At 40.1% G+C, this 13,460-nt stretch overlaps 1 protein-coding gene across 1 annotated transcript in view; it reads right to left on the minus strand.

The window, feature by feature from the left end:
- Nucleotides 1–4,216: 4,216 nt before the first annotated feature.
- The window catches only part of RND3 (Rho family GTPase 3), a 34,286-nt gene continuing 25,042 nt past the window's right edge, over nucleotides 4,217–13,460 (minus strand). The window contains exons 4-5 of the mRNA XM_081945027.1: nucleotides 9,967–10,101; nucleotides 4,217–6,134 (exon numbers count right to left, since the gene is read on the minus strand). Coding sequence (XP_081801153.1) covers nucleotides 5,883–6,134; nucleotides 9,967–10,101 — 387 coding nt within the window. The 3' untranslated portion in view covers nucleotides 4,217–5,882. The remainder of the gene's footprint in view (nucleotides 6,135–9,966; nucleotides 10,102–13,460) is intronic.

Here is a 13,460-nt window from a genome sequence, read left to right on the forward strand (position 1 = left end):
CTAGCGTATGGTTGTTAAATGTTTATACCCTGTATTTTGCTCTGGGAGGTGGGGGGGAGGGAGGGAGGGAAGAGGGGTAGGGATGGGGGAAGAGGGAAGGGTAAGGGGGGAATAATTGTAAAACTTATTAAAATTTTTAATAAAAAATTATTTCTGAATTTCGAAAAATCCACACAAACACTTCATAATTCAATTGTTGCTTCTCTGATTTTTTTAATCATAAATAATTAGCAACATTAAAACAGTTGGAAGTCTCAGGAAATTTTAGTATTATAGTAATTGTGACTCTTGTTATAGAACTCTTTCCATTTGCAAGCAGAGTATGTTTTAGAAAGTAGGTCAATACATTTTAAAAACTTGTTCACCAAAAATGTCCTCACAATGTAACTGCCGATGTCAATTTCCCATGTTTACAGTACCTCAATGTTTTTGGATGTAGTATAAAAAAATAAAGTGCTTATGGAATGCATTTTTAAAAAGTCAATGTGTTTTTCTATGAAAAGTGAGTGCTTCCTTTGTTTCTTTCTTTTTATTTTATAAGACTGAGGTGCTTTGCTGATTGAATCAAAACATACATACATACATACATACATACATACATACGTGTGTGTGTGTGTGTGTGTGTGCTGGTCTTGTTGTATTCGGGTCTTTTCCCGTGTAAGATTGAGATTCTCTTGGCAACATTTCGGCAAGGTCTCACAACCACACAGCCAATCAATGAAACAAAGCCATCACTCCACACACACACACCAAGATTTATAGAAAGATGGCAGCTCTGACCACGCTTTAAGCGGAAAACACCAGCCTGAAGATGGTGAGTGAGAAATCACTGAAATGTTGCCAAGACAATCTCAATCTTACACAGGAAAAGACCCGAATATGTATGTATGTATGTATGTATGTATGTATGTATGTATGTATGTATGTTGTTCTCAACACCCTTCATTTTAAAAGTCCTTCCAAATCAAAGCCCAATCTGAGGTCTTTTGCAGCCCGAGGCAAAAGACAAGATGGCACCAACTCATCCCACTCCATCTATAGAAACTGACTTGACTGCTAGCTGAATGTCATGTCAAGATTGTTGGCACCACAACATTCACCATCACACCTGAGGACTTTGGTTTAGCCTAAAGAAGGCAAAGTATAACCCAATACTCTTACTTCGCAACACTTCCAGTATTGCCCAATCACATTTTGCTAGTTGGTAGGACCTGTCCTGACCAATTAACCTTGAACACTCTTCTTCCTCTTTCTGCTCAACCTCCATCCTCCATTTCTTGAAAGCCTTTACATTCCAAGCTTTCTTCCTCCTCCAGTTGGTTTTCATACACGCTCTGCTTTAAGTCTCCTTGTCAGCGTTCCAAATATCATGCAGAATTAAATCAGAATCCAAGGCAAAGTTATCCTTAAAGTTCCAATTTAATAAATCAGACATCTTACCACATCTGTGGAATTCCAACTCTGATTTGCTTCCTGGAATTCCACCCAGTTGAAAGTTCATAATCTTATGCCCACACCCATAAATCCATCACATGGCCCAATCTTCTTCTTCCATGCTGGCATCTCCACCCAGCTGCTTCCGGTCAGGTGTCGAGGTGCGGAGACAAAAGATGACCTTGGGCTTCTAGAAAGAATGACAACAACACATTCCACAAATCTACTCCTTTCTATTCCCCCCTCCCAACTGCTACACTAATGAAACAGCATAGGAAAATAATAGAAAGTGTGGCAGGCCAAAGATCCTAAAAGGAACGTAACTACAGGCCTGACACTCCTTTTCCCTCAGGCTGCATATCGACTCTTGAGGGCCTCGGCTTTTATTCCCCATTTTGCTCATTTCTTGTTTTTATGGCTGAATTGGCTCCTTAATGGGAAACAGCTTCAGGTTAAGAAGATGTTATTTCCTCTTGTTGTATTCGTATTCTCTCTGCCAGCGGCATAATTGGGATATAGCTGTTTGTTTCAGAAAGCACCATAAATCTATTTTCTTGAAAGCCTTTGTGTAGAGATAGTATGCTCTGTATGGTCTCCGCCCTTGGGATCAAGTTTAGGATTTTGTCCCAAATGACTCCAATGGTAAAGGGTAAAGTAGCAGACCTGAAATGTCTTATCAACCAGCTGTAACTGGATCAGATTCAAAACTCCTAATAGGTTCCAGGGCTGACAATAGGATTTTGGAAAAATATTTTCCAAAACATTTCCATCATTTCATCCAAAGAAGAGGTACCTGATGGAGTCTGTTCTGACTTAGCCAGAAGCATCCCTTGGTTACTAAGCAAAGTAATAATGTCTGGCCATCTGTGAATACCAATGATTATGCAAACCCACTGTAGATTATGATTAATTGGCCAACACACAACTGCTCTACCTAATACTGCATCTGGCGATGGAAGCTGTTATGTTGGTAATAGTGCCAGTCCCTAGGGTCGGCAAGCTTTCCTGTTTTTATATCCTTTTGCTTGACACAGATGTAGACTGTAAAATAGATGGCAACCCACTTCCTTGCGAGGAAATCGATGGAATGGAATCCCAACAGGTCATTTCTTCCCATTTGTAGGAGGAGGGGGTGAGGGCGGAGTTAAGTGCACAGTTAAACTAATTTGCATTCCCTCAAGTGCTCCAAATCCAACCTCTTCTGAATTCCGTTGAGCCTTATCTAGCGTCCATTTAGTGTTGAACTTCAGTTGATCAGATTCTTGTGTATAGACTTGAACAAATCTTCTATTTTATTTTTTATTCGTTTGTATCCCACCTTTATTATTGATACAAATATAACATACAGCTTTCTCCTCCTATTTTCCCCATAACAACAATCCTGTGAGGCGGGGCAGGCTGAGAGAGAATGATTGGCCCAAGATCACTCAACTGGCTTTCATGGCAAATAGCTAATGTGTCATAGCTAGTCTTCTATGCTGTAACCTTATAAACAGCCCTGGTTCTTTTAGCCCGAAACCTTTCTTTGCAAGGAAATTGATAGACTAAATCTCAGTGAGTCATTTCTCTCCCTCACCCAACTCAAAATCATTGAATGGGGTGGGTGGGTGGGTAGAGAAGCATCCAACAAGTTGATCTAAAAAATATAAATTAAGAGAATGGGTTTCCAGTGAGAAATTATCAGTTCCATTTACAACCAGCAATGCTTCACAGGGACTTTAAGACTATGGCAGATGGGAGCTGTGATTGAGCACTTCTGAAGGAGCCAGTTTGGACAAGGTGATCTTGACATTTCAGGGGCATAATAAGTATTATTATTTTAATTACGAATGTCAACTATGTGTAATAGCTTTTCTAATCTTTTCAATATGTAAGTTACTTTTCTTGCATGGATGAGGTAAGTCATGAGCAAAGTAAATAAACTGATAATTTGCAACAGATCAGCAATTTCTTCTTCTCCACTAGCCAGTCTTACTTCATAATACAGCTGTACTACTAAGCCAACCAAGACAATACATAATTCATGTAATTAGCTGAACAATTTTTAAAGGTAACTTTAGGCTCAAAGCAGCTATTCAGGAAAATTACAGCTTCTCAAAATACGATTGCATTTGCTGTCATAACTTCCCTGCTCTAAAGTTTCACCACTTAGCTTACTAGAGCTAGGATAGCACTAAGATAGCACTGTCTTCTGCTTGGAAAATCCCACAGTAGCACAATAATTCTTATTCTCCTTCTCTACCCATTTTTTACAGAATTGTAAAAACAACACATCTCAAAATCCCAACTTGCTACCATCATCATCATCATAAAAATTTCATTACCATTTATATGGTAATCCACTTGTATGCTTGGTTCTCTACCTTTTCCCATTATCACTGTCCTTCCTTCCTTCCTTCCTTCCTTCCTTCCTTCCCTCCCTTCCTCTTTCTTTCTCTTTCCTTCCTTTCTTTTTCTTTTTCTTTCTTTCTCCTGCCTGTCTTTCTTTTTAACAGCATCTATAAAAATCCTATACCAAGCTGCAGCAACAGGCAAAAATGCCAGGCATTTACCACAAATTAACTAAAGTGTTCTGGTATGGTCTAAACATTCTTACATAAAGTAACCAGACTGCTTGCACCCATCGTCCTGACCTCTCTTCAAACATTGAAACATTTATAAGTTCCTCTTTGATCACCGATCCAAGATTTTTATCTCCGGGTCATCCAAATTGGTCTTTCTGTTCTTTGCCCCTCACAAATATCAGTGCTGGACAGTATAAAACAGCATAGGAACACAGATGTAATCAACGACTAAACATTTTTTTTTATTTAAAAGAAAAATAAATACTGCAGAAACAATAACCAAACATACAAAGTGACCATCATTTGTTAAAAAGTGATGCTCTGCTGAAACAGTTAACTCATTTCTCATTTTACAATACTTAAATACGGAAAGCACTTGCCAGCTTTTTTGTTTTGTTGGCTTGTTTTAATACTGCCATAAGCATACCATTGCGTCAATCAAAAGCGTTATCACGGTGGCAATAGATCTGGACCTTTCGTGTGGAAGTGCTTCAAAAATGAAGCATTGGAGAAAAACGCTGGCTTTGGACAAGCTAGAGAGACAGCTTCTCAGCAGAGCTCTGCAGCCTCTTCCAAAGCGCAACAACATCTGCAAACTATTTTTGAGATTGGCTTAGTGGATGTAACAATAGTCATCAGTCAGGGAAAAGGAATTTGACAGAATCTGGGTCACCCAAGTAATGTTTAATGATCACTGTCTGGATATGCTTGCATTAGACCTTCAGGATTAATGCAATATCCTGTTTCCACATGGGACCTGTTAAGGCTCCACCATTCTTTGGGCTCCTCCTCCCCCATTTCCTCAGAGTGCTCATTACAAGTAAACAGAAATGTGTAATAAGAGACGGTCATCCATACGCAGCCTTTCTCTCCCTTTCTCTCTCTGAGATACATTTTTATGGAGCTAATTGGAGAAGGTTGGCTCATGTGCTAGCCGAAACAGAAAATACCCAGGACAGAACTGTAGAAAAGGTCATATAGCAAAACAGCACTTACTCTCTTACACACAGTGCTGTGGTTGGCCTCCTTCACACTAAAAGAGCGGGTTAGGAGGGCAGTAAGACTATGCTCTTTTATAACTAACTCTTAGCACCATTTGTTGGATGTTGTTACTCTTCCACCTATGCTATTCTTGTTGTATACAACTCCTGAAGAAGCCATTGAAATCCAACTTAATTTTCAGCCCATTATCCAAAAGGATGGGTCAAGCATGAAGGGAAAGGTGTCGTATCCAAGATCTGCTCTGAAAAAGAGATTCTTAAAACCCTCTTCCTTATCCATCCGTGTTTTCATAACAATAGCTTTTAAAAAGTGTTTAACTTCCTCCTTCACTCTAGTCCTCTCACACAACATATATTTTTAAAGTCTAAGAGCATTCTTCTCCAGAATAACTCTTCCTATTTTTAAGGTTCAACTAAAAGGCAAAGATATATTCTTTGGAAAAAACTAAAACTGCATCACAAGGCCAAAATTCACAATGAAAGGAGTAGGAAAATCTTGACTTTAGATCTGAGAGTATTGTTTAGAACGTAATTAGAATTGAAGTTGGTATTCAAAACCGACTGAAAATAAGCTTCCTCCAGAATATCATTTTCTTGGGCGCTACTTAATCCTTTAGCCACGTTAGCACATTCAAATAGCTTCATTCATATTTGGTATTTCATCCAAGTAGCTTTAACAACCCTTCAGGATCCATCTTTTCCCACTGATTCCCTACACACTGACCCCTCAAGTACAGTTCTTGCCTACTAAGGGGAAACGGTGGCCTTTAAGCACTGGCATGCCCATACAATAGGCCACTTTCACTGGGCACTTCTTGTTGAGTTATCGTCTATCCCCCCAAACACATGGTCCTTGGCCATCTTGAGTGAGAAACTTGAGTCTTCACATCACTGTACAGCTCTTTGCTTTGTCCTTCCGCAGATCTGTGGTGACTGTAGTGAGTTCTGGCCGGCCTGGCATGTGTGAAATTCGTTTTGTTGCCCTCTGCGACTTGTTCCGCTTAACATTTTTATTAGTTTTGTTCACACAGGCTAGGGTCGCCACATGAAAAATGTCTCGTACGCTGTTTTCAGATTGCAAGGCTGAGCATTCAATATAAGTGGCTGCTCCAATCTGTTTGGCCATGTTTGCACCCTAGGAAGAAAGAAAAAGGAGAGGCAGGTATTAGCCCTCAGTAAAAGTCTGTTCAAACCTAAACCAAGTCCTATTTGCTTTTGGATGGAGCATTTAGGCAAATAAAAACAGACTTCTACACCCTGTTGTCATTCAGATGTGTTAGGATTACAATTCGCAGAATCCCAGCCAGCACAGCGAATTCTAGGAATATTAACCTCAATGAATTTGGAGGACACTCAACCAATAAAGGCTGATCCTAGCTCTTATTGTCCACATCACAACCTTAAACGATCTTTGACAGCAATTTGGACAGTGGAATCTTTAAGCAGTTTGGTAGTCTAACAATAGCCACATTAAAAAAAAAGCCCTTACTGAACCCTATCCATTTCAAGACAGTACTTATAGAGAAGTAACAGGGTCAGATGATAGGCAACAATAACCAGGTCCTAAATTCTGGTTCAATGGTCTGAATGTTTCATGTTCCTATCAGCAGTCCTACAATGCAGTGTCTGTGTGTCCAGAGCTTGTGGAATGGATTAGATATGACCCGCAACAAGTAACAGCGAGGGGAAAAGGAACTAAAGACTCCTAGCACAATTTTGTATGATATACATAAACTCAACACAGCAGACAAGACACATTTCCCTTCCCATGCTGAGCAAATTGTTTTAACTACTGCGGTACAGACCGCTCTTTATGTAGCAACCAATGTAGGCTTTTGGGTTTGGGCTGTCTGCTACCTTTCCCCCTAAATACAAGGTTGAATAGTTCAACTAGTTCAGATTATGACCTATAGTTGTTGACTTTAAAAACCCAACGGGCGTCAAAAGATGAAGCAAGCCATCCAAATGTGGTGAAGTTAAGGCACCTTCTCTGTTCTCTTAAAGAAATAGGGTAGAACTGCTTGAGCTAAGATTCTGGACAGCAGATGGCATCTTTTTTCATCGCAAGACTGGTAAAACCTGTAACCTGACTCTAAAATCACACGTATGGGTTTAGACATAGCAAAGTCTAGCATTATACTATGTAGGCAAAGAACAGTGTTTTCTAGAAACCCTCAACTTTCACTAAGCCAGCAATTAATAAACAAACAAACTATATGTTGTTAATTGATAATGAGATCTATAATTTTATTCCTCTGAGCCATTTAGTGCCCTAAAGCATCAGGGAGGGATACAAGCCACCTAAAACTGGAAGAAAAACAAATATTTGATTTTCCTGTTTGGTAATAATGCTTATTTACTCAACCTGGACAGGGAAAAATGCTGTTCAACTAGAACTTAGAACAGTTTGCATATTCCGGTTGTACAAATACGAGCCTCACTACTGACGTTAGGAATGGTCTCTTGCACTTTGTCACTTCGTGCCTAATGGAAATGATCTGGAAGACATTCAGAAACCAAAGGTTGTTGGGTCTTTAGATATAATAAGAGCTGGAGCTTTGAGTTGACTCTCGGAAGGAAAGCTGGATAATTTTGTGCAAGCTCAAACATTTTGGCAGAAAAATGAATCAAGATAATTAAATGGCTTGTCTCATTACAACTGAAGGGGCAATCAGATAGTTTCTGGATTATCCACGACAATCAATCTGCAGTGAGAAAGTTAAACTCACCAGCGCTACATGGGAAGCCACAGAGAAGTATTTGTTTCATATGTTATTTTTCAAAGCTCCAATTTGGTGCCCACAAAAATGTAGTCCTGAAAGGCATAAGATTGTGGTCGCGCTGTACACCATAAAGTCTGATTCAAGGCCGTATGATTCTAGTTTGAAACTACTATCAAGATCAACCCTCCTCTATGACCCAATAAAAGACCCTTTCACCATTTTATCACAGTATCCATCTATGTTGTCAACTGTAGGTGTTTACTCCTATTTATTCCTATAGATTCTGCAGAGGAAAAAAAGTGTTCATAAGACTCAATCACGGCTTGATAAAGTTTAGAAAGCAAACGCTGTGCGTGTGTGTGTGTGGGGGGGAAATCCCAATTATTTTCTTGACAATTCAAATGGAACTAATTCCTGTGTCTTCGGGACAAAAATGGTTTCATCTGTAAATTTTTTTTTAAAATAGGGAGGACTAATACATAAGCTATGTTATTGCTTTGCTTCTGTGTTTTTAGCGGGTATCCCTTTTGAGAAGTAAGCATTGGGGGAGGGGGGGAAATGCCAACATTTCATGTGAAAGTTTTGTGAAAACTCAGCACTGTCTAACAAGTCCTTGTAATGATATTGCCAAGATCTCATCAGATGTGATAGACCTAAAAAAAGGTTGACAAATATCCTGAAGCTGTAGGATTTGGAGAAACTGAAGACTGGCAGGGAACCATGTTGTTTTCCAGACATAGCTGGACTGCATCTCCAAACATCATCACTATCAACATATTTGCCTAGGGTTGATGTGTTTTGGTGTTCAACAACAAACAGAAATCCACATGTTATAAACCAGTTGTATGCCGGCTGAAACCAAGTTTTCTTAACAGTATAATGACTGTTTTCAATGCCCTTTGAATCCATTTGCCTCGGGGAAATGTTTTGGAAGTGGCTTATTTGATGCTTGTTGTGTTACATCAGATTTAGGTTGATGCAGCTTTATAACAATACAAAAGAGTCCTCTGCCATCTTCATGAGGGACAAGGGTGGTTATTCCCAGTTTGAGACATTGGTTAGACGCGCTCCCTACTTTTTTTGCTTCTTTAAAGAAAACAGCCGCTTCTGCCTTATTGCTTATCATGACAAGAGGAAATACACATTCAGTTCACTCTTTCCACAAAGGGAGGAGAACCTTTTAAAGCCAAATGGACTCCTGCCCGGTTTAGCTATCCAGCTTCAGCAACACAGAAAAGAGGGAGGGGGACTGAAAGCCTGCAGTTGTTGATAACAAATTCTGCAGATTATATTCTGAGTTATCAAGGGGAGCAACCCCTATTCCTTTTGAAGAGGGTTCTGTTCACACAAAAGCTCTTCCGTGAAGTCCTCAGTTGTGAGTAATTGGATTCCAGTAGGATACGTGCAAACACATTTCTGCTGTTTATGCTTCTTTTATGTATTGCATAGCTTGATTTCAACGCAACATGGAACAAGCAGCAATGGGTAGATTCATATAAATCACTATGACTAGGTTTCACCCAACATGTTAATGAGTGCTGGCATAACAACTTGCAATCATTCATGCATAAGACTATTTTATTTGAGCTTCACAATCTATGTAGCGATACTAGCATTGTTCAAGACCTTCCTATAAAAGATCATCCATTCTCTCTATCATGTCTTCTGGTCCAATGTGGAGTCTCTGGCACAGGACTGCCTTCCAAACTGAATCAATCCATTAGTCCATTTTGCTAACTTGACTGGGCAACATTTCATTAGGAGCGTTTGGGCAACCTGCAGCTCAAATTTACTCTCCTCCAGGACTTTATTTGCAGCCGCCACTAGAATGAACGGGACCAAAATTGTAGATTTTCATTTGGGTTTGGGGGAAGTCTTTTAAAGGACAACAGGGATCCATACCCATGTCTGTTTCCCAAGCAGAACTCAAAGAAAATTTGCAGGCACCCAAATGAAAAAGACTGTCCACTATTGCACTCATAGTTCAGATTTCAGTTATCTGGACACTCTACAAATTGAACCTGGGCTTTCTTAATTGCAGGGTGAGCTCTGCAAGTATGGTAAACAATGACTCTGCGAGCACCATGAGTCAATAATTCACATTTTCTGGTTCCACGAAATTCCCAGTGCCTGTAGTAATTATGAATGATGAAAATCAGTGTAGCGCATGTATCTGTCTTTGCTACACTGTACTATAAAAAAGTCTGAAAGTAACAACCAAAATATGGAATTGTCAGAACTTACCTGATCATATGACACTGGTGTCTGTCTGTGATTGGACAACTCTACAAGCGTACTAACATCTGTGCGCAGATCAGACTTGCAGCCAACCAAAAGCATTTTGGTGTTGGGGCAAAACTCTTGAATTTCTCCTTTCCACTGTAAAAATAAGACATTCATGATCATGCAATGCCATAATGCAATAATAAAGTAGTGCATCTTGCGCCACTGAGAAGTTTAAAGTGTTAATCCCTATCATGATTAGTTGTACACTTCAAGTGCTATGTAACAGTAAAGTAAAGCATCCAATTCAAGTATTAAATAGTGTCGGATTGTAATCCTACACACCCTTGTCTCTGAGTAAAATAATGGGTAATAAAGCTTTTTTTTCTGAGCATAGATGCAAAGGATTGTAAGGTTCAGCTTTACTCGGGACTCAAATCATAAATGCCTTCATTTTGATGTTAGGATGCATATTCAATCATGTTTACATCATTTACATCATCTGCATCTGCAGATGTCTATCATTTAAATCCTTTTCTTCAAGTCAAATTTATATAAATGCTTAAGTACATATGGACTACATCTCAATAGCCCCCCCCCCCCCCGAAATTGAGCTTCTCAACTGCAGATATATAAGAGTGAAGGATTAGTACAGTCCATGGACCATATTGGGTCCCAATAGCATCCAGGGGAAGGGATTTAAAAAATCCAGAGTAGTCCCAGCATGGTGAACAAAGTTTTGTCCTTTTGGCACATGCCTGTAAAAAAAGGTGGCACTTTGATTTATTTTTTATTCAATTTGTATGCCATCCATCACATTATCTTGACTGACTCTGTGTGGCTTACAGTAGTATATTATTGCTTTGCCAAGACCTCCCTTTCAACATTTTCCTCCCTCTGGCCACAGATGTGACCCTAATACCTTTTTTTCTCATCTTCTTCCTCCTTCTTTCCCCCAATGTAAAATCTCCCAACTACGCACAATACCAAATCATAGTAGTAGATGGCTCTAAAGGGGTATATAAAACCTCTTATAGGTTTGGAAAAGTAAATTTTTTAAAAAAAACACCTCCCTAAAAATGAGAAACATGGACTGAAAATTCCAAGGCAGCCCTGTGTGATGATGTCATTATACCTCTTTATTTTGCCCCCTCTCCCAAAGGGTGCAATCTCGGCTGAGTTTGAAAGATTCCCTTCGGCATATGTGTAGTCATTCCTGACTCTAGGGGGCGGTGCTCATCTCCGTTTCAAAGCTGAATAGCCAGCGCTGTCCGAAGACATCTCCGTGGCCATGTGGCCGGCATGACTAAATGCCAAAGGCGCACGGAACACTGATACCTTCCCACCAAATGTAGTCCCTATTTTTCTACTTGCATTTTTTACATGCTTTCAAACTGCTAGTTTGGCAGAAGCTGAGAAAAGTAACGGGAGCTCACTCTATCACGCAGTACTAGGGATTCGAACCACTGAACTGCTGACCTTTCTGCTCGACAAGCTCAGCGTCTTAGCCACTGAGCTACTGCATCCCTTAGCAGGAGGTTAGAGATGTAAAAGTGTGACAGAGAGAAGGAGAGAAAGGGAGAGAACTAGTCTATAATATCTTCCACTTTCTTTAATTATCCTTAATAGATACTGTATGTACATCCAATAGCAGAGAATATATACATATATATGCTTAGGCTTGAACTCTGACATCTTTGGTGCTCACTGTACCTAAAAAGCTACCGTCCTACCTTGGTGCTACTGTATATACTGCAAATACCACACCTACTAACCCTGATAATGTTATCTAATTGAGTAATGAAATGTCTACCAGCAAACAACCAAGCTCAGAGTCCACCAAGGACCACACACACACACACACACACACACACACACACACACACCAGACAGAGATCAATGGTGGGCTTCAACATTTTTTACTACTGGTTCTGTGGGTGTGGCTTGGTGGGTGTGGCATGGCTTAGTAGACATGGCAGGGGAAGGTTACTGCAAAATCCCCATTTCCTCCCGTTCAGCTGGGACTTGGAAGACGGAGAATAGATAGGGGCGGGGCCAGTCAGAGGTGGCATTTACTGATTCTCTGAACTACTCAAAATTTCCGCTACCGGTTCTCCAGAACTGGCCAGAACCTCCTGAATACAATACAATCTGATAGAGATGTGTGTGTATGATATTTACACCTAATATCTCTATATATTTATGTATATGGCACTACCAACACCATTGCGTTTTAATGCAGCGTTGTGTTTTATGGTTCGCCAAAGATCAGAAGCCACCTTAAGGTGAATGGCCTGTCAGGACAAGTCTTGCATCAAAATTAGTGCTGCTAATTTTAAACCCATCCAACTCCAGAGGGCTGAGGAAGAAAGGCTGGCTGGCAACATGAAGCTCAGCATCCCCTGCAGATAGCCCAGCTGCCCTGCCGTCTGAGTCATCACATCAACCGGCGGCACAGATCTAATCAAGGGAGTTTCTGAGAGAGCAAGTTTCAACTGCTCCTTAAATTTCATGTAGCGTAATCGTTAGATTAAACTGTGGTCTTAACCTGTGTCCCGCACAAAATGCGGTCTGTACAGTGTGAAAACGGGCTTTTTTTTTTTTTAATATAAAGCAGCTTAGCACCAAGCCTAGGTGTGTATTTGCTCCCACTGCAGAAGGTGGAAAGGGTTAGATCAGCAGCAATTCTAGAAATGGGCTACCTTACAAAATGCGGATCAGCAAGGCAGTGGTGGTGGGGGTGGAAAGAATGTAATCCAATTTAGTCACAATTAACCACAGAAAACACGGTTCAGGTACTCCTCGACTTACGGCCACAGTTGAGCCCAACATTTCTGTTGCTAAGCGAAACATGTGTTAAGTTCAATTTGCCCTGTTTTTAAGACCTTTCAGGCCACAGTTGTTAAATGAATCGCTGCGGTTGTTAGTAACGCAGTTGTTGAGTGAATCTGGCTTCCCCTTTGACTTTGCTGATAAGAAGGTTGCAAAAGGGGATCACGTGACCCCGGGACACTGCAACTGTCGTAAATATGAGTCAGTTGCCAAGCATCTGAATTTTAATCACGTGACCAGGGGAATGTTGCAATAGTTGTAAGTGTGAAAAACCACCATAAGTCATTTTTCTCAGTGCTGTTGTAACAGTCACTAAGTGAACTGTTGTAAGTCGAGGATCACCTGTAATTGAATTGCATTTAAGGCTTGGGCAGTTGTTCTTTTAATATATGTAGAAGATCAAATGTGCATTCCCCTACTTCTCCCTATAGCTGAAGGTTTGCTTAAAACTAAAGGATGCCTAATACACATGAATATATTGCTTTTTCAAATCCTTTAGTTCCTGGGATTCCCATCTATTTATATGTAAAGCCTACTGGATATAATAAGCTCAATTTGCTTGATTACATTCCCACTAAAATACCTTCAATTGAGGGATCATAACTTACAGGAGTTTAGCACTAACATTTCTTTAAATATTTCTTTTTGGAAAGTAACGAGAGATCTACTTCCCATGTAATATG

The sequence above is a fragment of the Natrix helvetica genome, assembly GCF_964273705.1.
Source record: "Natrix helvetica genome assembly, chromosome: 1".
NCBI lineage: Eukaryota > Metazoa > Chordata > Lepidosauria > Squamata > Natricidae > Natrix > Natrix helvetica.